This window comes from Halichoerus grypus, chromosome 9 (genome assembly GCF_964656455.1).
Source record: "Halichoerus grypus chromosome 9, mHalGry1.hap1.1, whole genome shotgun sequence".
Lineage (NCBI taxonomy): Eukaryota > Metazoa > Chordata > Mammalia > Carnivora > Phocidae > Halichoerus > Halichoerus grypus.
The window spans coordinates 44998309-45023778 of NC_135720.1; the positions used below are offsets into that span (position 1 = coordinate 44998309).

A 25470-nucleotide genomic window follows, 5' to 3' on the forward strand; every position below is an offset into this window, starting at 1 on the left:
TTTTAAGATTTTATTTATTTATTTGAGAGAGAGAGAAAGAGCAGAAGCGGTGGGGAGGGGCAGAGGCAGAGGGAGAAGCAGACTCCCTGCTGAGCAGGGAGCCTGATGCGGGGCTTGATCCCCAGACCCTGGGATCATGACCTGAGCCAAAGGCTGATGCTTAACCGACCGAGCCACCCAGGTGCCCAGCTATAACCTATTTTTTGATGTCTGAGGCATGTAGCAGTAACACATAGTCTAGTGATTTCCAGGCCCTTAATTGCTTTAGCTTAAGTATCTTCTTGAAGCTGGTATGGTTCATTCTCTTTGTCTTCTGAGCATCTTCATCTACATAAAAGAGCCCCCCTCCACATGGTTCCACCTCCAGGCCTTTCTCGGTATTCTTAGGATGGAGACCAGAGAACCCTGAAAGCCTTATGGAACTATCAAGGACTTTGGTAAGGTGAGTGAAGCACTGATATTGGTTGCAAAATTTAAGGAGGCACCAAAAACTCAGTTATTAAGATAAATAATATTTAACACAGTATTTTAAAAAAATAAAGATTAATGTAAAATCCAAAATAAATAAAATATCCAAATTTTAAGTAATTACTGATTTTCCCTTTTACCTCAGGTGCCAAAATGGCTCACACAGCAGTTATTTAAAATTTTGTTTTGATATCCCTTAAATATTCTTGAACCTTTTCCAGCATTTTTCCATTTTTATGAATGGAAGGTGCACTAAATTGTGTATTCCCAACCTACCTCACCCATTTTCTTTCCAAGTCCTTTGCCCAACAAAAGTGAAATGAAACAGAAGGCTATCAACTTCATAATATATCAGCATTCTGCATCTCTTACTCTGATATAGGTCCTAAAGCAGCAAAGAACCTTATGTTCCCATTTATATATTTATATGGACTCATACTCCATGTATCATTTGTGAAAACCTTTCCCTATCACGTTAGATCTCAATGGTCTCTCTAAAATTACTCTCTACAGTTCTGGAAGTGTCAACCCATTTTAATATATCATACAATGTCTACCTTTGCTGCATGATATGTATGTTCTCTGAAAGACAAACACTGAGCTACTTGAGGTAGTTTACTACTTTGTGTTGTAACATAAACAATGGGCTAGCACATAAATATTGAAAACCCACAGTCTCCTTTCTCCTAGAATCCAAGAATGCATCTCTTTGCTTTTTGGCACATACATCTTTGGAGTTTGTGACCGTATAATCAATGAACTCATCCTGTGCATCCATAAGAGATGTTATTCATCACTCTTCCTGGTCTTACCTCAACTAGGAAATGTTCATGTAACCTTTTAGATGTGTTTGCCTTAGATCAGTATTTATCCACCTTTTTCCTAAGGCACCCCTGCTGGCAGAAGAGTACGAAGTAATGCAGAATCCAGAAGCATTATGCCAAGCTGCAGATGGCAAACAGAACATCTAACTGTCATGTTTAACCTTTAAAATGCATGACAATTTTTCATTCTATTCCGTAATTCACTCATTCAACAAATACTAGATGCCTATTCAGTGCCAGACATTGTCACAGGGATACAGCAAAGAATACACATACTTGTATTTGTTTTTAATCTTTATTTTATGCAATTTAGCGTAAGTAGAGAAACAAAAGCAAAAATTATCCCAAATCCAAGTGCAAAACTGATAATCTGAGATGCCTAATTATTGCTTCAAATACCACCAGTCATGCTTTTGTACATCCTGGGATTATGTGTGCTCCAGTTTGAGAAGCAGAGTCTTTGGTTAGCTCCCAGAAAACAAAAGAAATATTATTATTTACTCCGGATGAAAATACTTGGGAGTATCATTAGAACTATCTCTTTGCCTTCATTTCCATACATCAGGTTCTGCCTACATTCTAAAATGACAAAGGTAGAATCTATTTCAATACCTATAGAAAATGTAAAAAACTTATACTTTAAAAAAAAATCATGTGTGAGGAGGAGGTGGAATCAGTCTTGACACTTTAAGGTCCAATCTTCATTGACCTCAGCACTGCATTGTTCATCATTGCATGTCTCACCCTTAATTAAAGTGCTCTTGAGTTCTTAATGCAGCTGCTGATCAGCTTCAGAAAGGATCTCTCCTTAGAAAAAGTTGATTTTCACACAAAAGAAACTTTCAGACTTGTCTCTGCAGAGATATGCTGAACACTCCTCGTATTCCCCTTTATTGGTCAGAACCAAAGCTAGTGAAAAAGTATTACATTCCTCAATGATAGTTTTGTCTTAAATAGTTTGATTTTAGCTATAGGTCTAACTCCAAAAATAAACATGGAATTGATCTGCTTGTGCTTGTGGATATGTAGTATATGTACTTTTGAAAGGAGGCAGTGATTTGCAATAGCACAAGTAATTTCCTAGTAGGATTAAGATTCAATTCTCCACCTGCAGTGACTGGATAACTTGCATGAAGCCTGGCTCTCCTACCTGAAGTCCCCAAGTCAATCATTCCAAATTATTACGAAAAAGGTCTCATATGTGCATTAATGTGGATATGTGTTCTCTTGCAGACAGGGTACAACCTCAAGAATTCAGATCTTTTCAGACTGGCTAAATTAGAAAAGTAAGGGAACATCACAAATATATATATATATTTCACAACTGTAGGATAAGGAGCATGCAATGGAATAACCAATGTCAACTGGCATGAGATTTCACTGTTTTAAAATTCAGATTAAGGTCAGTGTTTAATAACCTAAACTGAGAAAAGCCTAGGAGTGCACACCTTTTAATAACGCCACAGAGGATGCTGATTCAAATACTACTATAAGACTAAAGTCCACTTTAATCCTGAATATAATTTAGGTTTCTGGTTTTGTAAAGACTTAAATTTATCATGCCCAAAGGCTAGAATTCAGAAGGTTTAATGTTCTCTTCACCTCTGTCTTCTAATATTTTATATTAATGATGGCACTCAGAAGCATAAAGCCATCACTGTGTCCAGCATAGGAATTCCAAATTACTACAATTCCTTGTATATGAACACACATGTGTGCACAGCTGCATTCTATCTTCAAGTCTTAGTGTTATAGGCTGGGTCTCTCTCTAACACTAAATGATTTTAAATATATGACCTTATTCCTACCAATAAGAGGAACTGGACATTTTATATTTGAAACTTTAAGGTCAGTTTATTAAGTTCAATGATGAAAGCTATCAGAAGAATATTCTCCTGAAAATTATTTTTTCTTAGAAAAAAAGAAAGAAAAATCAACACGTCAGCACAGCCACAGATGCTGTGGCAGTCACACCTCTCTGCAGATGGGGATAGTCCACTAGTCAGTCAAATCACTCTCTGGGTCAGCAGGATTATAGTCGGGATCATCCTCATCATCCTCTAGCTCCAAGTCATCCATTTCTTGGAACAGAGATTCATCTACCTCCACATTGTTTCCAGCTGCAAAAGACAAAAGATTTCACCTTCAGTCTTACATTCAGGAATAAAAGACATAACTCACTGGCAACACCAAACACAAACTTCCAAATGTGCAAGTGAGGTGCCAGTGATGAAATCCTAAACTACTACCGCAAATCAGAGCAACAACGATCTGTAGCAATCAGCAGAGACACACATTTTAAGAGCAACTTCATGCTTCCAGTTAAAAAAAAAAAAAAATCCAGTTATAAAAAAAGCTTTCCTAGAATGAATTATTTATGATGTGGCATGTTATAAGTTGAAGACGATAGTATATCCTGGTTAAACAAAGTTGATTATCACCGACCATGGGGCCTGTACCAGGAGTCTTCCAGTATTGGCAGATATGTACATCATTAAAGCTCAACTATACTTGTTATTTAATTGATAGATATAACTTGATCTTCACTCTCACTTAGTTCCCCTTATAACCAATGGTATGCCTTTCTCAAATTCCAAATATCTGAGCACTATAGGAAGCAATCCCTCGGCCTTGCATCAAACATCTTTACTCTTCAGTTTGTCTGAAGTACATAAAGGTGGGATAGTACAGTACTTTTAAATCACCAAAAATTGTTCATCTTCCTTTCCTGGCAGACTCCAGCCCACTGACATTCAATTCAATGAGAATGAGTCTTGCTTCATGCCTATGAGCAGTTAAGTAATAAAATACACCTTTGCTAAGTTCAGGCCAAAGAATAACTCACTGTCTCTGGGAGAGACAGGCAAGTTCCCAAAACAGATGACATCTAAAATATCTTTACAATAAATTTTAATCCAGCAAGAAGAAAAGGGGGCAGGATGAAGCAATTGTAGGTAGAGGTATATGCAAAGGGAGAAAGAAAAAATAAGACTCTGAATACTTCTAACTGGAACACAAGATTCTTTAGGAAAAATATCTGGAGATATCATAGATGAAGGCCAAATTGAAGGATTGTGTAGGTCAACCTTTTCCTCTAAGCAACAGAGAACCATCAAAAGATTTTAAGGAGAGAAGTATCATGATTAAACATGAGTTTTAGGAATGCCACCTCAGGGATGGTGACTAAAGGCACCAAAAAGAGGAAGAGACTGAAGCAGGGAGACAATGTAAGAAGCAACCACAAACACCCAGGGGGGAAAAAAAAATGATAAAACCTTCAAGTTAGGAGGAAAGAGTTGAAAATGTCTGGAAAAGACACTTCTGAAGCAGAATCAATGGAGAGCTTTTGGTTAGTTACTGGATATGAAGAGATACTTGATCTGTTAGACAGGGTAAGGAGTCAAGGATGAGTGAAGACAGTAAAACTTCTAAAATGCAAGAGAGAATGAGACACAGCTTTTCAGTTCCAGAATTTCTCAATAAAATAGGAGAAAAACAAGCTAGTAAAGTGAGAGAGAGATACATGAGGACAACCTTGCTGGGTTTGTCTATCTGTTTGTTTGCTTGTTTGTTTGGGGTGTTTTTATTTGTCTGAAGACTTATAATGTCCTGGAGCAAGAATGCAGTAAGATATATAAAACAGAATGGTGAGTGTCCATAAGGGCCCAGATCAAGTTAAGAAGCATGATTTGGCAGTAAGGCCACACCAACACTGCTTCTTAACCTTTTCCAGAAGACAGTCCAGGAACAAAATTGAAAGGCCAGAATGCTACAGGATCCCCAACTGGCAAGATGAGCATGAAGAAGGCTAATGAACTGTAGAACTCTAGGGTGCTATCAGAAGTGTGACTGAGTATAGAGCCCAGTTTAAGAAACACACATAGGCCATAAGCTCCATGAGGGCAGGGAATTTGTCTATACTGTTCTCTGCTGCTATATCGTCAGCAACCAGGACAATGCTTGGCTTATGCTAGGGGTGCAATAAATATCTATGGATGGATGAATAATGGACAGAAGACTGAAAGAGGATAAAGTTTAGGATAAAAAGGAGAAGGAAAGCATAAGGAAGTAGGTGTTCCAGATAGTAAGACTAGTATGAAACATAAGATTTTTGGTTAGAGGGCATGAAGAGTTCCAGATTTGAGGTCTTTATAAAGTTCCATGACCATGAAATAATTTCCACAGACTTCTGATACTAGAAATCTGAGTAAACCAGGCCACCTGAGTTACAGTGGCCTGGTTTACCAGTTATTAAAGACTAATGTGACCATAGTTGTTTACTGCCATCTTTGATGTTGCTTAAGTTATCAAAAAACTTTAAAAAATACATTGCTATAGTTTAGTGTATAAATAAATCAAGCATTAAAATTTATTCTTCAAAATGTATTTGTTTACAGCCTTGGGAGGAAAATTTTACATTAAGTTATCACTCTGATTTTCATGGTTTAATATTAAAAACAGTGTATTATGTACACGTGGAATCTTAGTATTATCTTACCATCTTCCAAAAACTGGATATCAGATGTGTCAAGATTATGATCTGTTTCAAAGAGCTGTTTCCCTAAAAGAAACAAATATGTTCAATTCAAACATATTTTTCCTGTATGTTCCAGTTTCCCACCTTTCCAGTTTTCCTCCATCTTCCCTACAATCCTTTAAAAAGTAAAATAATCCAAGAAAACAAGTCTGAAAACCTATTTTTCTATGAATTTCAATAAATTTATCAATTCAGTAAGTAGCTAAGAGGCATGTGATATGTATCTGCATTAAAATGGAACAAGTGAAAACCCAGTCTGCTTCAGAACCCCAGAAAAACAAATGCATTTGACTCTACCACTTCTAACGCTTGTGATTCTGAATGTCGTGGTAGCTATATCTCAAGATCTATCCATTGAGATATTTAGATCAGAGATAAGCCATAAAAATTAATCATAATTATGAATGAAGAAATGTCATCATGTAGACAGAATGCTTTCTCTTTTTGTCCTAGATGCCCAAGTATGTTATGTTTTTATAGAAATCTGTCCAAATGATCTTCTTGTTGTGCAAGAACATAGAACAGCCTGGGCAGGGGAGAGGGGAGTCATACCACTTAATTTATTTTTTCCTGCTTGTTCTTCTTCTTTCATTCGTTTCTTTTTAATTTCCAAGAGTTCTGCATCAAACTTGGCCTTCCAACTTAAGAAATTCTCAATTGTAACAGGAGTGCCATGAAATAATTGCTTAGAAAATAAAAAAGATGTGGTTAGATAAATGAGGCTTATAATTTATAATAAAATTGTAATTTATAAAGAAATAATGTATACTTCTTGATCTTACCTGCATGAGCTCTACTAACCCTTATTAATCATTACCCATGCTATGTGACCAATGCAGTGACTTCTAACATCTTAAGTAGCAAAATTTAAGTAAAGTTTACTTCTGCTTATTTTGTGATTGCCAAAGAAATTAATGAAATTTCTAAAAACAAAAAAACCCACCAAACAACCAAAAAAAAAAAAAAAGATGTAAAAAATAATGAAAGAAAACCCAGCTTTATAATATACCTTTTCAGCTTCCTCTGCCTCTTTTTCTTTTTGTTTCTTTTCTTCTTCTCTTCTAGTTTTTATTTGATCTACTATTTCATTTAGTTTTTCTTGCACAGCTGTCACTAAAGTAAAGATCATCACCATACCAAGGTTTTCTTCTGCCTATGTAACCAAAAGAAAGATTGTAGTGAGAAACATACTTCTCAGAAAAACAAAACAAAACAAAAAACTAACCAATGAAAAAGTGTTTCATCATAATCACTAAATTCCATACATTTATAATATGATTACTAATTCAGTTATACTGTAAGTTCAGACACCTGGATAAATGATCATTTAAGAATTGAGCACATACATACATATATATGAATAACTATATATTAAATTCAAAAAGACATGTAATTTGCTACATCCAACCTGAAACAGATATCTTTTTACTAATTTCTGTTTAATAACCAGAATTCAGAAAACCTTTTCCTTTTTTTTTTTTTTTAAAGATTTTATTTATTTATTTGCTAGAGACAGAGAGTGAGAGTACAAGCAGGGGGAGTGGCGGTCAGAGGGAGAAGCAGGCTCCCCGCTGAGCAAGGAGCCCGATGTGGGACTTGATCCCAGGACCCTGGGATCCTGACCTGAGCCGAAGGCAGACGCCCAACTGACTGAGCCACCCAGGTGTCCCCAGAAAACCTTTTCCTATAGCAGCTAGTAACATGAGTTCTCCACCATATTTTCATGATTTAGATCTTTTGGGATATTTTAAAGAGCTGTGACAATGAACTGAACTTTGAGGCCAAAGTGATTTTCTAATATACAATAATAAAGAATGTAGTACTTTTGGTGATTTATCTTTACCTACCTTTTTTTCTTCAATTTGAAATGGCTTAAAATCAAATATAAAAGTTCTCCAACTCATGAAAGGGATATACAGTTGACCCTTGAACAATATAGGTTTGAATTGCACAGGTCCACTTACATTCATTTTTTTTTTCAATAAATACAGTATAGTACTATAAATGTATTTTCTCTTATGACTTTCTAATAACATTTTCTCTGTTTACTTTAAGAATACAGTATATAGTACATATACCATACAAAATATGCGTTAATCAACTGTTTACATTATGGGTAAAGCTTCCTGCCAGTTAGTAGTAGTTCTGGGGGGAGTCAAAAGTTACACACAGATTTTCGACTGTGTGGAAGGAAGGTCAGTGTCCCTTAGCCTCTGTGTTGTTCAAAGGTCAACTGTAATTCAAAAGCTATTTGGAAGTTGGTCATTTCTGAAAGTAGATTAAAGTAAAACAAGGTATCTTGCTTATCCACAGAAACAAGATACGGTTTGAAGGAAACAGACCAAAACACACACACAAAAAAATCCCAAATATACAAGCCAGAATCTCCATCCTAGAAGCAGAAGAGATTTCCAACCACTCCTTTGACAGGGCTGGTCTCAGCGGCATTTGAGTAGGTATTTCATCTCGTGGGCCTTCTCTGAATACAAGGCTTCAAGCTCCTGTGATTCTCTTCAGGGCTTCTCTGTGGTGTCTCCATGCTAACCATCCTAAATCTGACTACACAAACCTCTCTCTTGAATGCCAAACCCAATTAAAACTGCCCAGTGGACAGCAATATGATGTCGCACAGGCACGTGAACACTAAAATCATCATCTTCTCCACAAAACCTATTTCTATGTTCCCAACTCAGAGAACCAAACCACCAACCAGCCAGCATGAACACTCAAAACCCATCATAAGCTCTATCACTGCCTCTAATCTATTCTTAAATATCATTTCAATCTGCCTACTGTTCTCTACCAACATTGGTACTACCCTAACCCAGGGCACCATCATCTTCAACTTCAAATATTACAAGAAACTCCTAACTGGTTTTCTTAAAACCTGTGGTCTTGTCACCCCTAACATCAACTTCTCCAGCCACTCAATATATACACATAACTGAACTAGTCAGTCTCTTGCTTAAAACTCAACAGCTTTCCAAACCAACCAGGAGCAAGAATATACTTTTAAAACAGTTCAGAAGACCCTTTGGGAATTAATCTCTTTAGTTCCGTCACATAAGATCACTAATCTCAAATTCTAAACTCAAGAAATTTAGTATGACTAGAAGTTCTGGAAGGAAATACTGATCTCTTCTCTCCCTCTCATTTCCATGACACTTAACAAGCTCGCTCCTCTGCCCTGAAACTCTTCTCTTTTTTACCTGGCAAACTCTTTCTCTTGAAAGCTTCTCCAGTGCCTCAAGTCTACATCCACTCACAGCACTTTTCCACACAGAATAACAATTTCCAATTTGCTAGTCCACATTCCTCACCAGAATATAAAATCTATGAAAGAAGGGATGGTGTCTGTCTTGGTCACTTAACTTAATGCTTGATACATTTCAAAAACAAATCCCAGTAGGATCTCTTTTTTAACAACTTAAGTATTCCAATAGAAAAGCCAAAAACACAATCATTTATATGAAACTAAGCGAGAAGTCACACAGGAGATTTCCATATCACTACTAATTAAAGAATTTCAAATTATGATTATATACTATTTTCATCTTGTTATCATTGCTTTTCTTTCTAAATGAAAAAATCTAACGTTAGCAGATGTGGGCAGACACCTCAATGGCACAATCATAACTTGGCACAATCATTTTGAAGGTCCATTTGGCAATGTGTATGAAATTAAGTATGCATAACCTTTAACCCAGTAATCTTACTTATAGAAAACACTGGACTAGTATACTCATCAATAATATACTTTCCTCATTTATTCAAAAAATATCTGAGTGTCTACTATATGCCAGGCACTAGGGATTCAATGGAGACTCTGCTCTAAGGACTTACAAATAGTGATATATAAGAATGTCCAAAGGGACACCTGGATGGCTCAGTCGGCTGGGTGTCTGACTCTTGATTTTGGCTCAGGCGTGATCTCGGGGTTGTGGGATCAGGCCCCATGTTGGGCTCCGCACTGGGTGTGGGGCCTGCTTGGGACTCTCTCTCTCCCTCTGCCCCTGCCCCCCCCTTCTTAAAAAAAAAAAGAAAAAGAAGAAGAAGAAGCATGTCCAAAGAATTACATATTAAATCAGGTAAAAATGATAAATAATTGTTTCAAAAAGGATAGGTGTAATTACACATACATACAGTGAAATTCTACGCAGTTATCAAAAATGATGACTCATATACATGTTTATTAAAATGGAAAGATACCCACATATATCGTTATGTGAAAAAAAGGATGTTATAAAACATTATATACAGAATGATCTAACTTGGGGTAGAAGAGGAGTACCATGAATATAAGCATAAGAAAAAAAAGTCTGGAACTATATCATACCAAAATGTTAATAGGCAGTTATACCTGGTTGGTGAGATTAAGAGTAATTTTAATTTTCTCTTTCATGAGTTCCTATACTTTCTGAGTTTTTTATAATATGAATTTACTATTTTGATATTGAAAATCAATATAATTTGGGAAAAAAAGTACAAATATTCCCTCAATATATCCGATCTCAGGTATGAGAAAGAAATCAAAATTTCTTTTCTGAAAGGAAGGAGCTTGAGTGCAAATAAAATATAAAACACATAGAAAGTAATCACTCAGCTCAAATAACTTTCATTAATAAATGACTGAATATAGCATACTGCCCCAGGTTCTCTGCAATGTTTTAAAATGAAGCATTTTAAGTCAAATATTAGAATTAGTATAATCTCATATGGGGTAGCAGAATGAACAGGGCCCAAGATAAGAATAAATTCATGTTTGATCTATCTTCTTTCACTCTTCGTTCTCTAATAGCTCCAGATATTTTTAAAATATCGGCATTCAGAGGACCAATAGTCCTTGAAATATACCAGTCACATTTAAGGTATAGATATGTTTTCTGTCAATTCTTCTTAGAACAAACAAACAAAGCTAGGACTTCTGTTTATAACATTGTGGAGTAAAGATTTTACTTGTCCTCCCTACTCCCTACTCTGAAGAATCCATGAAAACTCTCAACCCAAGCAAGACAGAGCTTTAAATTCTGGCTAAGCCCAAACTATGGGGAGCCTATCCTACCACAGAACTAGCCAAGAATTTTCCAAGACCCATTTTGCCTTCACAACCCCCGCTCTCAGAGGGATCATAAACCCTGGCTGCTGCTTGTAAGCCTCAGGAGACGGAAAGATAAGAAAAACAAAACAATCACCAGTCCTCTTCCCAGACTGCAGGCAACTAGCCTGCAACAGGTCAGAGGGGTTGGGAGTTTTAATTTTTTTAAAAGTCAGAATTTTTAACTGCACATGGGGCTGGACATTCTGAGAACCAGATCAAAAGTGTGTTTAAAATTGAAGTACTTACCAGACATTTTATTAACTAGAAGTCATGAGGCTGACTGAGTTTCAAGAGAAGGGACAACTTCTCTTACTCAAATTTTAAATGTACAATGGGAAACAAAAATTAAGGTGCTTTGTGAATATCTATATCTATACATATACATATATATATAGAGAGAGAGAGAGAGAGATACATCATGAATTCTCCTTGTTCAATGTACTGGTTATACATATTTACTAGCATTTTCTTACTCTTGAAATTAATGTATACTATTTAAGGCCAATAAAAAATGCCATTACTAAACTTATTTCCTTACCTGTAATGCTAATAGTTTTAAGATGTCTGAGACATCATTATCTTCTAGATTTTCCTGGGAGAATATTTCATAAAGAGGAGCTTCATCTGGGTATTTTTCACTGTATGTAAACTTGAGGGTAGTCTGGACAGCTAAAGACATAAGATAAGAGTTTGATATGAATATCTGAAAATGTAGAGAGGTCAACATTTTTGTTGAATTAGTAATTAATTCACAACGTGTCAATGAAACATAGCACAACAGATTTTCCTGCAAAGAAAAACAAGGTTACTATGAGATCAGACAGATAATCACTAAGATAAATAACACATACCACGAAGATAAGTGAAAACAGATCATGCGAATACCAAAAATCACCTCAAACACATGAAATACATTTATTACTTATGAGTAGTTTACCATATTGCATATCTGAGAAAGAGGATGGATAAAAGCCACTCTTTTTAAAATCCTCCTTAAGATGAACAAAAGGCACAGAATACAATACATAGAAAAAAAATACTACCTTAGGCTTATTTTCAGGCCTCTACCAGAGCCAGTGCCCAGTGAGGAAGATCTGGCATTAGTCCTGGAGTCTATATTTCTATATGCAAATGCCAGCAGGGCACTGCTAAGGGGTTGCTAGATGACACGGTTTTGAAATAGGGTTTAAGAGGCTGTCTGAGAAACTTTTAACCTGACTCATTTATACATTCTCACTCTTTTGGCCTGTATCAATGCATACATCTGACATTTGTATAGGAATGAGATCCTTACAGGCAGATCAATGCAAGGTATCTCTCTATAGACCAACTGGTGAATTCTCAATTCCACCAGGCAATTTGCAACTAAGCAGCAGTGCTAAACATTTTCTGTTAAAACTTACTATTCACAAAAAAAAAATAAAAATTAAAAAATAAAACTTATTAATCACAATGATCCTTTGTCTAGACTTTGCCTTTCTTGTAAAAACTCACATTTTTAATTATTAAAAACTCCTGATTTTGATAATTTTAACTCAAATCTAGATTCCTCCCCATAAGAGAAAAAAAAAATCTTAAAATGTGTGAGTTTGATATTTTGTTTTAATTTTTGTGTATGGTATCAATAAGGAATTTTATGAGTCAATGGATATAAGAAAGACTGTTAACCCAAATAGATAAAATCATGAATGAAAGAGGAGAGATCACAACCAATATCACAGAAATATGATTATAAGAGAATAGTATGAAAAATTATATGCCAACAAATTGGGCAACCAGAAAGCAAATCAATAAATTCCTAGAAACCTACAAACTACCAAAACTGAAACAAGAAGAAATAGAAAATTTGAACAGACCCATTACCAGCAAAGAAATTAAATCAATAATCAAAAATCTCCCAACAAATAAAAGTCCAGGGCCAGATGGCTCCCAAGGGAATTCTACCAGACATTTAAAGAAGAGTTAATACCTATTCTCTTCAAACTGTTCCAAAAATAGAAATGGAAGGAAAACTTCCAAACTCATTCTACGAAGCCAGCACTACCTTGATTCCAAAACCAGACAAAGACCCCACTAAAAAGGAGAATAACAGGCCAGTATCTCTGATGAACATGGATGCAAAAATTCTCAACAAAATACTAGCAAATTGAATCCAACAGCATATTAAAGGAATCATTCACCATGATCAAGTGAGATTTATTCCTGGACTGCAAGGGTGGTTCAATATTCGTAAATCAATCCATGTGATACACCACATTAATTAAAAAAAGGACAAGAACCATACGATCCTCTCAATAGATGCAGAAAAAGTATCTGACAAAATGCAGCATCCATTTTTGATAAAAACCCTCAACAAAGTAGGGATAGAGGAAACATACCTTAACATCATAAAGGCCATATACGAAAAGACCTGCAGCTAATATCACCCTCAATGGGGAAAAACTGAGAGCCTTTCCCCTATGGTCAGGAACAAGACAAGGATGTCCATGCTCACCATTACCACTTAACAGAGTACTGGAAGTCTTAGCCTCAACAATCATACAACAAAAAGAAATAAAAGGCATCCAAATTGGCAAGGAAGAAGTCAAACTTTCACTATTTGCAGACAACATGATACTCTATGTAGAAAACCTGAAAGACTCCACCAAAAAATTGCTAGAACTAATACATGAATTCAGCAAAGTTGCAGGATATAAAATCAATGTGCAGAAATCTGTTGCATTTCTATACACCAATAATGAAGCAGCAGAAAAAGAAATCAAGGAATCGATTCCATTTGCAACTGTACCAAAAACGATAAGATACCTAGGAATAAACCTAACTAAAGAGGTAAAAGATTTATACTCTGAAAACTATAGAACACTTAGGAAAGAAATTGAAAAGGGCACAAAGAGATGGAAAAATATTCCAAGCTCATGGATTAGAAGAAAAAACACTGTTAAAATGTCTATACTACCCAAAGCAATCTACACATTCAATACAATCCCTACCAAAATACCACCAGCATTTTTCACAGAGCTAGACCAAACAATCCTAAAATTTGTATGGAACCACAAAAGACCCCGAATAGCCAAAGCAATCTTGAAAAAGAAAAACAAAACTGGAGACATCACAGTTCTGGACTTGAAGCTACATTACAAAGCTGTAGTCATCAAGACAGTATGGCACTGGCACAAAAATAGACACATTGATCAAAGGAACAGAACAGAAAACCCAGAAATGGACCCACAACTACATAGTCAACTACTCTCTGACAAAGCAAGAAGGAATAAAGAATATCCGATGGGAAAAAAAAACAATCTCTTCAACAAATGGTGTTGGGAAAACTGGACAGCAACATGCAGAAGAATGAAACTGGACTACTTTCTTACACCATACACAAAAATAAATTCAAAATGGATGAAAGACCTAAATGTGAGACAGAAAACCATCAAAATCCTAGAGGAGAACATAAGCAGAAACTTCTTTGACCTCAGCTGTAGCAACTTATTAGACACGTTACTGGAGGCAAGGGAAACAAAAGCAAAAATGAACTACTGGGACTTCATCAATATAAAAAGCTTCTGCACAGTGAAGGAAACAATCAACAAAACTAAAAGGCAGCCTATGGAATGGGAGAAGATATCTGCAAATGACATATCTGATAAAGGGTTAGTATCCAAAATCTATAAAGAACTTACCAAACTTAACACCCAAAAAACAATCCAGTTAAGAAATGGGCATTAGACACGAATAGACACTTTTCTAAAGATGCCACATACAGATGGCTAACAGACACATGAAAAGATGCTCAACATCACTCATCATCAGGGAAATACACATCAAAACCACAATGAGATACCACCTCACACCTGTCAGAATGGCTAAAATTAACAACATAAGAAACAACAGGTGTTGGTGAGGATGCAGAGAAAGGGGAGCACTCTTGCACTACTGGTAGGAACGCAAGCTGGTGCAGCCACTCTGGAGAACAGTCTGGATGTTCCTCAAAAAGTTAAAAATAGGGCTGCCTACATGGCTCAGTTGGTTGAACATCCTCTTGGTCTTGGTCAAGATCTCATGGGTTGTGGCACAGACCCCACTGGGCTCTGTGCTCAGTGCAGAGCCTGCTTGGAATTCTCTCCTCTCCCTCTGCCCCTACCACCCCCCCCACACACACTCTCTCTCTTTTTCTCTCTCTAAAATAAATAAATCTTTAAAAAAAAAGTTACTGTATGGTGACTAACATAATAAAAAAATTATTAAAAAAAAAAGGTAAGAAATAGAACTACCCTACGATCCAGCAACTGCACTACTAGGTATTCACCCAAAAGATACAAAAATACAGATTCGAAAGGGTACATGCACCCCGATGTTTACAGCAGCATTATCAACAATAGCCAAACTCTGGAGAGAGCCCAAATGTCCATCGACTGATGAACACATAAAGATGTGGTATATATACACAATGGAGTATTACTCAGCCAACAACAACAAAAAAATGAAATCTTGCCATTCGCAATGATGTGGATGGAGCTAGAGTGTATTATGCTAAGTGAAATAAGTCAGTCAGAGAAAGACAAATATCATATGAACTCACTCTTATGTGGAATTTAAGAAAGAAAACAGATGAACATATGGGTAGCGGGAAAAGAAAAAAAAAGAAGAGAGAAACAGACCATGAGAGACTCTTGACTACAGAGAACAAACTGAGGGTTGATGGAGGAAGGTGGGTGTGGGGTGGGCTAGATGAGTGATGAGTATTACAGAAGGCACTTGTTATGATGAGCACTGGGTGTTATATGTAAGTGATGAACCACTGAATTCTACTCCTAAAACCAATGTTGCACTGTATGTTACCTAAGTAAAATTTAAATTAAAAAAAAAAGACTGTTAGGCCAATAAGGATACACAGTGTCTTTTGGCATTTTCTTTCTTAACTAGCACATTTCTAATTTTATTGCTAGAACAAGAATTTTTTTATACATTTATTGATTTTACTATTTGATGTAATAGACATTCATTATAGAAAATTTAGAAATATATGAAGGGGGAAACAAAATCAGTAATAATCCCACCATCAGGAAAAGATCACTAAAAGTATTTTTTAAAGGATATTTTAAAGTATGTTCTATACATTTATTTACATTTCAAACAAAGTATAAAAGGATACTCAGGTTGTATTTGAGATTTTCTTTTTTTAAAAAACATTTTATTCATTTACTTGACAGAGAGAGACACAGCGGAAGAGGGAACACAAGCAGGGGGAGTGGGAGAGGGAGAACAGGCTTCCCGCTGAGCAGGGAGCCCGACGTGGGGCTCGATCCCAGGACCCTGGGACCACCACCCGAGCCGAAGCAGACGCCCAACGACTGAGCCACCCAGGCGCCCCTGTATTTGAGATTCTTTGTATAAAGCCTACATATATATATAAATACATATAGAAGTAAATGACTGTGTCCAACATCTTTTTAATTCAGATTTTAGTAATAGCTCTTTGCTAATCTCATTTTCAGTTGTACAAGACAGATTTAGAGTTATCAAGTAATAACGCTAAAATTTGCATTACTGACTGCTCATAGCAGAATTTCAGTTGACTAGCTTAATGCTAAAAAAAAAAAAAAAATCCTTGGGGTTAACAACAACTTATGGAACATTTTTACCAAATTCCAAAATTAACTGAACTGGACTAATGGTGGAAATGAACTTCAGATCCTCCCCCAACATCTGCCACGTTTAAATCAATCTATTTAATTGCAAATTATTGGTTTTACAGCTGTTTTATTTCCATCAGTATATTTATCTTAGTTCTACAGTTGTGTAATGGTGGCTTTTACCTGGTTTTATGTATAAATATATTTGAACTACAGTAAAATATCCATCCTAAAGAGAGAAAATCATAAAGAAAGAAAGACATAAAGAAAGATATTTATCCAGTTTAATTTTTTTTTTCGATTTTATTTATTTGACAGAGAGAGACACAGCGAGAGAGGGAACACAAGCAGGGGGAGAAGGAGAGGGAGAAGCAGGCTTTCCGCTGAGCAGGGAGCCCAACGTGGGGCTCGATCCCAGGCCCCTGGGATCATGACCTGAGCCGAAGGCAGATGCTTAACAACTGAGCACTCAGGCCCCCCTATCCAGCTTAATTTATAAATAAACAGCGAATGTCCAATAAGCAATCTAAATACCCAAAGAGGAAAAACAATCATGGAAAAATAACACTCAATGGAATACCACACAGTCACTGAAATAGGCATGCATTCGAAGTCTCGTTTTAGACAATAATCTTCTACCTTTTCTCCATTTGCTATATTGTTAATGTTTCTTTTTCACTTTTTAAAACTAAGTGCATTGTGTCAGAATATATCTCACTGACTTCCTAAGTCATGTTTACATAGTAAATGCTAATTAGAGATACACAACATTCATGCTAGATTCCTAACAGCACCTTACTTATTAGCACCTCCACATCTTCAATGGCTGCAAGAACGAGTAACATTCCTGAGAGCAACTTAGGAAAACCATAAGTATTTTTGATTGGACTTACTTTCATCATTTTCTCCAGCCTCAGATGTCACAGTAATGGTGAAACTGGGTGGATTTTCTGATAATACTGCAAGAAAATATACACAGAGATTAAGTTATTAATATGCTTCCTAAGGCAAATACTTTTCTTATTAGCAAAATATCACTACCCAGTCCCGAAAACTGGGTAGTGATATTACTGGGTAGTGAAAATTATATATATATCCCTAGTCTGTATTTCCATTTCCACAAATACATACTGAACCATTCAAATGATACAATACTCATCAATTTTCTATTTAAATCTAGGGTTATCTTTAATTTGAAAAAAAAAATACCTATAGTAGATAAACTCTTGGGAGTTTTATCAGATCAATTAAAATAATTAAGTAATTTACCTTTTAATTCAAAATTTCCATCTATACATGGAAAATTACATTCTAAAAAATTCCCAAACAGAATGACAAAAAAAGTTTGATGTTTCATCAGAAACTATCCACTGATACTCAGTATTATCACTAATTTTTAAACTTATATATTCTAAGGTATAATTTAGAATCTCCATGACAAACAGTAAATATTAATTTGTTAGAGTTTGTGTCTTCTAACTATCTCTTTCTCCCACATCATCCCTAGAACCAAACTTTATTCTTTCACCAATTATTGAGTCTCTACCATCTTTCATGGAATTATAAAATGAGCCATGAATCCAAACATCAAATTGCTTACAATTTGTTAAGCAAGTCAAGACATGCAAATCAACATTTATATAAATAAGAAAGCATATATACCATTTTACAGCCTGATGCCTGACAGTATATATGTTTATATCTCTTCCCCCATAAGAATACTATAAAAATTATGAGAGCTCCTATATCAGTGCCTGGCAGTATCTAGAAATTCAACAAATTCTGGCTAAACGGCAAAGCTAAAACAATGGAATGAAAGTAGAAAAACAAAAACAAATTAAACTGATATTCAGAACCATTAGAAGAGTAAACAAGAAAAATGCAGGCCACCTGTGATTGCTGCTGAGCCCCTGAGAAAAGCCTGTGCCTCACTCCAGCCCTGGGAAGCACTGGCCCCTGTCAAGGTTTGCAGCAGCTCAGCAACCTCTTTCTGAAATGAAAGGGCAAGGAGATCTCTGAAGAAGTCACCAAGGAAAATACTCAGCTTTTCCTACTCAAGAACTTCAGAAGCCTTCATAAATATTCATTATCAATAAAATTTTCAAGACATCTGCCTTCATTTTAATTGAAGTTTAAAAGTACCTGAAGCATGATGAATATCTATGATTACTATGAAAGTATTTGTCAAGAAGATAAGACTCACTGGACTCATAGTTTAATACACCTCAGATAGTCCAGCCCACGCTAAAAAGAAGTCCCTGAAAAGTAATTATAATAAAGCTTTTAAAATATGATTGACCCTTTTTTTGACAAATGTGTATAAAATATATTTGATGCACTTCATTTCTACTTCTTCTCATGACCAACTTTAGCATTTACATGTCATAAAATGTAAACATAGCAACTACAGAAATAAGGGTTCAACTCAATGACATTCCAACTGATTACCCCTTTTAGGACTCCATGAGCCATAATTTAAGGGTCGCCTATACCTAGTAACAGCTAACATTTATTGAGCACTACTTTGGGCCTGTGTTGTACTATGCATTTACACAAAGATCCTTTAATTCTTACACCAAGACCACGATCTTATACTGTTACCATATGACACCAAATTTAAGATACTATCAAGTATGAGATGCATGCTACTTTACGTACTGAGAAAAAAAAAATCTGCCAATTAAACTTCAATATCTAATCGATTATAAGACAAATTCCTATTTCAGAGATGTTAAAACATAGAAATGTCTCAAAACTAATTAAATATAGTACTATCCCAATTTCACAGATGTGGAAACTGAGAATAAAGAGCTCTTAAATAATCTGCCCAAGGTTATTCAGCTAGTAACTGGAAGAACTGAATAAACTATATTGAGTTTCATGTAAAAAGAAAATGTTTTTTTCCAGCTGAGAAATTCCAGCAAAGTCACTTGAGCTAGACCGTGAATTAAGGCATTTGGTAAGTAAAGATGGAGAAAAGAAATGCAGGCAACAGAAACACGGCAGCAAAGGCATAATGGTGGAAAAGTTTAAGGAATATATAGGGAAGAAGAAATTAGTCCATTTGGCGGATGTATATGTGGGTGAAGAAAACTAGTTGAAAAAATACTGCTGAAAGTTCAGCTGTGGACAATGATAGTTTTTTTTAGCAGCATGGGCAGAATTGTATTTCTAATCATAGGAAGATAAGTCTGGCCACAGGGCATAAATTGGAAGGAAAGAAACAAGACTAGAGGCAGGATGAAACTAGATAGCTATTAAAATCATCCCAGCAAGGTTAATGAGGTTCTGAACTAGGTTAGCAGCCACGGGAATAGCAAGGAACAGGGAGGACTCTATATTCCAAATTTGCAGGCAGAGGATGGTAGCGCCACTAACAAAAACAAAAATACAAAAAAAAGATCAGAGATGATACATTTAAATGACACAAGGAACTTTCAGTTGGAGATACCGAGTATGCAATATGCAATCAGAAATGGGCAAATGGAGCTAAAGCTATTAGACTAAATGAGATCACCAGAGGAAAAAATAGAGAAATAGGGCCAACACTGGCTTTGTAAGGAATCCTAAATTTGGGAAACAAAAGTACGAGGAGGAAAAAGTGCCAGAGAGAAAAAGAAAAGCAGCAGCCATGAGAGGTCAAAACAAACTCGAGAAGCCTATTTTATTTGTGAAGGCATCCCAACTATTGCGATCCAGGTATGGTATGGCACTGTCTATAATGTGTACTATATGGGTCTGTCTAGCCCTGTCAGGGGGAAATGGGCGATGAACCACTGGCCTACAAGATCAGATCTAAAAATCCCTAACAAGGCCCTCTGTAATCTGGCCCCTGCTCACTTGTCAGGCCTCATTTTTCACGACTCTCAGTACTCACTTTATGTTTTAGGCATATCAAGCCACTTTTCCTTTAAATACATTTTGCTTTCAGAGAGTCCTGCTTCACAGTCTCATTCACTTGTTAGCTCCTCATCACTCCTCAGTTCTCCAAAACAACCAAGACCCTCCCCTTTTCCTGTGCTCTGGCTGCATCCTATGCATTCCTCCATGAAAGAATCGTCACACTATGTTGTAAATTACTTATCTGATGTCTTTTCCCAACTGACTGATATTCTAACAATGTATATAATAAGTATTTGGTAAATGAGGACTTGGGATGCTAGCAAGAACATCACTGATTTGCCTGACCTTGGGAAACATACATAATAGAGGCAAGACAGACAAGAAAGAAGTTGATAAACTCTTAATCCACGAGAAGTCATGATGAGAGGCATGTTCAGCAAAAGAACTGGAATGAAGAACTGTGGGACTACAAAGTTTATGGACAGAAAGAGGACTTTCAGAAGGCAAAATTCTAAAGATGGCATTTACAAGGTGTGGCTATGCCCCCATACAGTTGAAGGAAATGGAAATCAAAACTGTTCATTGGTAAAGACATGGAATTATGAAGCCATATTATTAGAAGAATCAGTAACTAAGATGGTAAATTTCTAGTAAAGAATATCTTATATTTAACAGTTATAAAGTATTTGCATACTTTGTACTACTCCTCATTAAACACACATGGAAACTGAAGCTTGGGGATGTTATATGAGTTGCCCAAAGACACAGAGCTCATATCCACTACACCAAGCTGCCATTATAGAGAAAAAAATGTGAGCCAGGAACAACAACAACAACAAAGGATATTGGAGAATACTACTTATATTCCCTACTATCTACTCACCCCAACTTCTAGTTACACCACTTTTAACTGAGCATATTAACCACCCAGAATAAAGACTGTATTTCCCATCCTCCCTCCCAGTTAGGTCTCACCAAATGACTAAGTTCCAGCTAATGAGATGGAAGCAAACAAGTCCTTTGACAGTTTCCAGGAAATTTACTTAAGAAACCGCTGTCTTTGGCTTCTCTCCCCCCGCCACCCCCAATTCCTATATCTACCCTCCTGCCTGGAAAGGAATGCTGCCATCTTCATCATGAGGTACAGACCACATCTTAGGAGTGACAAGGAACTAAGAAGCAGCCTGGGTACCTGAGGAATTCTTGGACTAGAGCTACACAACTATCTCTTATGTGCAAAAGCAATAAACTTTTACCTTTTTTTATTTTATTTTATTTTATTTAGAGAGAGAGAGAGCATGAGTGGGGGACGGGGAGGGGGGAGGAATTTCAAGCAGACTCCGAGCTAAGTGTAGAGCCTGATGCAGGGCTAGATCCCATGACCCTGAGATCATGACCTGAGCCGAAACCAAGAGTCAGACGCTTAACCAACTGAGTCACCCAGGCACCCCTAAACTTTTACCTTTTTGCTTTTTGGGGTTTTCTGTCAGAGCTGAACCTAATCCAAGCAAAGGAAAGTAAGGAAAGGGGAAAGGAAAGGAAAAGGGAAAGGGAGGAAAGGAAAGGAAAGAAAAGGAAAGGAAAGGGGAAAAGAAAGGAAAAAGAAAGAATATTCCAAAATTTGGAGGAGACTAACATAGGGATGGGAAAGTTATTTAATTGGACTAGCAAAGATGAATGATTCATCAGCACTCTGATAAAGGAATAATCCCACTCCAATGCATTACTGTGAGCTGGGATAAAATTAGCCTTCACTAAAGATGCCAGATTTCCACCACTGTAAGTGGATCAAAATATTTTTGAGAAGAAGAATAAGGCCGTCGGGCATAGTGGAAGGAATGAGTGGACAAGCAGGAGAACTATTAAGTGATAGAGAGGCAGATGATGGTAAACTGGACAGAATTAAGGACAGACATAATGGAGGTAATAGCTGAAAGGTACACTAAAGGGACACACGAATGACATCAAGGTTTTCACAAAGAACCAGACAGCCCATATTAAAATAAGTCCCTGTGGTTCTTAGGGAGTGTCTTAGAAAAACTGCTTGTAAAAGATGACTTCTGCCCCATCTCTAAGATGCAATTAGAACTGTTACATGCTCATGGATGCTGCTTAGAGGTACTGAGACAGCAAATACAGAATTACGTACCCCTCTGGGTAAGACCAAACAGAATTAAGGGAACTTGATTTTTGGTTAGCCTGAAGCCAACCAATTTGTTTCAACAAAATTCCCCATAGTCAGAGATTTTGATACAGAAATGGAAATAACCAAATTCTACTACCTTAGCAGGGCCTTGTCAAGTGAAGCACTACTGAAGGAGAATGTGGTATCAGGAGAGTCCATTTATATTTTGGAAGACTAGTTGTTAGGAGGATTGGATCAATGTGCAATCAAGCTACAGAACAGGCAAAAAGAAGAAACTGTATTATGATTTGTTATAATTCACAACAAATTCAACAGTGGACCAAAAGTTCTTTGCAAATAGTCAAGCAATCAATTCCGAGGTTAGGCTAGGTCTATGTGGCTAGAACTATGGGCTAGCTGGATTGTGCCTCTTAAAGCAACCACAAGGGGGTCATGATGTGCTTAACAAAGGCTTCTCTGTCAAGCACCAAGCTATCTATTTAAAAAAAAAAAAAAAAGTATATCTACTTCCTTCATCAAGAGCATTGAGCATTTACCAAATCTAGTATTAAATGTGATTCAAAATGAAATTAGAAAACTGCCAATCAGTGTTCCTTGGCAAACTGACACAAGCAAGCTCTCTTCTTAAACCTGGTATGAAAATAGGAAAGTATGAAATCATCAACCCAAAAGAAGGCTGTAAAACAGTAAATCTTGCAAATCCTCATAATTTCAAAAGATCAAACATGGAAGGGTTTTATTCCAAACTCCTCTGCCTTTTCCCTGCGAGGTTACATAAACAACACGATCATGAGTGAGGCAAAGTCCCTAAAGAAGTATAAATCAAGACATCTTATTTTATTTATTGCAAAGTTTATAGGAATGCTGGTAGGAATTAGAGACAGATGGGCTCAGCTGATACTGCAGAATACTTGAATGCATCAAAGATTCATAAACTGTGTTTTATTACCCTGGCTCAGAATCGTCAAGCACTTTTGCATCTGACAAGAATTTCACATACCGAACTATATCAGAGCTTAGTACAATTTGAAAGAACCATAAGATTGGTTTAGGACTAAAAAATATATCACTTTTTAAAATGCTTATATGCACAGTATTTAATGAGGGATACCTTATGTCCATAGAAAAAACTAGCACACCTTATGCTTTCTTAACTCTACCTACACAGTGCCAATTACATTTCCAATGTACTAGAAATGACCAAACGTCACGATTAAGAATATATCCAAAAACTGACCCTATATTCTCTTTTATTTAGACATTGACATATAAGCAAGGATAGAGAAGGGAGCCAGACTCCATACACACTCACCCAGTTAATGACACTCTCAAACCCCTCTTCACTCATCCCCTTAACATCCTCACAGCACAGCTGTACTGCTGGTGAGAGAGAACATGAACAGGACTGGAACTATACAGGGGAAGCTGAGAGACATCTGCCTGTTGGCAAAGCAGAACAAAATTTGCTACCATTGCAAGCAGTGGTCAAAAAATGGAGCTAAGAAAACTAAGCTAAACAACGAAAGGGAGAGGGATTGGAGTTGAACATACCTTACATTCTGAATTCTGACAGTGATGAACAACAAAGGAAGGGATAGGGTCTGTAAATCCCACAAACCTAGGTTCCACTCACTCATATTGGCTTTATTTGATCACTTCTCAAACACTGAGTGTAAATGCGAGAAAAGCCATATTGATAGGTTATCTTGCGGCACTTTCAAAATCATCTGAAGCACGGCTTAACACAGAAAAATTATCTTCCTTTAAAACATACCGAATGAGCTTCTTAATAATATTTTATATTAGCCCAACCTATTAAGTGATCTTCTGCTCCCCTTCATCCTACCTGGAGCTAGATCCCAATTTCCGCAAGTCTGCAAAGTGAAGGAACAGGAAGGGGATCCAGACCTAACTCTCAGTACCAGTTCCGCCGCTAACTTGCTGGCTAGACCCAAAGCAAGCCACTTACCTTTCCTGCGCCTCCATTACCTTGCTTGTAGCAAGACGCGTCCAGGCCAGATGATGTCTAATATCCCTCCCTAACAACATGTGAATCTGCAGTGGAACTGAAATTTGTGCCACATCATTCACTGGGCATTCGCAGAATATAAAAAGAAAAAAGAAAAACGACAAATCCCAGGGACTCTCAAAACTGATTCTGGGTAACTTGGGAGAACAGCACTCTGAATCCCATAAACTTTAAAACACCAACGTATGCAAAACAGCTTCTACCCGAGTAAAGGTGAAAATCGACACCTCTGCAGCTCTAGAAAAATTACTCCCACTTGAGTATCTGTTTTCGTGTTTTTTCATTAAACCTCGGGTCGCTGTAAATTACACAAAAACCAAAGTGCACCCAACTCAATTCCAGGCCTGACACTCTCCAGGGACCTCGCCAGCCTATCCCGGACTTTTCAGATTTCAGGGAAGAAGCGGAGAATGGGAAAAGCTGTGAAGTTATTCCTAAGTGCCTGAACACGTCGGGAGAAGAAGGTGAAGAGAGAGTAGCGGGCGAGGTGCCCACGCGGCCTCGCTGTCCCCTTCTCCATCCTCGCCCGGGAGGCCGAGGGCTTCGGCCCATCCCACTCCACCCCCGGGCCACTCCGGGCCCGCAGCCACGGAAGTCACCTGTGAAGGAGTCGGGGTAAATGGACTCCAGAGCCTCCAGCTCGTTGCGCTGCTCCTCGCCGTAATCTGTCATCGTGGCCCTCGCTGCTGCCCATGGACCGCCCAGCCACCCAGGCGGCGCGCAGCAGCTGGGACCGCGGCCGCGCCAGGGGAGCGGGCAGCGGCCGGACGGGCGCAGGCGCAGAGTCCCCGGCTGGGAGGCTCGGGGCCCAAAGCCAGGCCGGGCCTGCTGAGCAACAGCCCCGCACGGGCCTCCGCCTGCTCTCTAGTTCCGCGTTCGACTCGTTAGGCCT

The 25470-nt window shown here is 37.3% G+C and overlaps 1 protein-coding gene across 7 annotated transcripts; it reads right to left on the minus strand.

The window, feature by feature from the left end:
• Positions 1 to 1577: 1577 nt before the first annotated feature.
• RWDD1 (RWD domain containing 1) lies at positions 1578 to 25334 on the minus strand. 7 transcript variants are annotated; one of them, XM_078054826.1, is made up of 9 exons: positions 25178 to 25334; positions 23862 to 23989; positions 18451 to 18550; positions 17454 to 17519; positions 11466 to 11596; positions 6839 to 6982; positions 6382 to 6514; positions 5791 to 5853; positions 1578 to 3412 (listed from the first exon to the last, which is right to left on the minus strand). In XM_078054826.1, the coding sequence occupies exons 2-9, from the start codon at positions 23895 to 23897 to the stop codon at positions 3291 to 3293; spliced, it is 795 nt and encodes a 264-aa protein (XP_077910952.1). In that variant the 5' UTR covers positions 23898 to 23989; positions 25178 to 25334; the 3' UTR covers positions 1578 to 3290. The 7 variants fall into 7 exon arrangements, with proteins under 7 accessions (XP_077910952.1, XP_077910957.1, XP_077910955.1 ...); XM_078054831.1 differs by lacking the exons at positions 18451 to 18550; positions 23862 to 23989 and adding an exon at positions 22686 to 22799; XM_078054829.1 differs by lacking the exon at positions 5791 to 5853.
• Between the last annotated feature and the right edge of the window lie 136 nt (positions 25335 to 25470).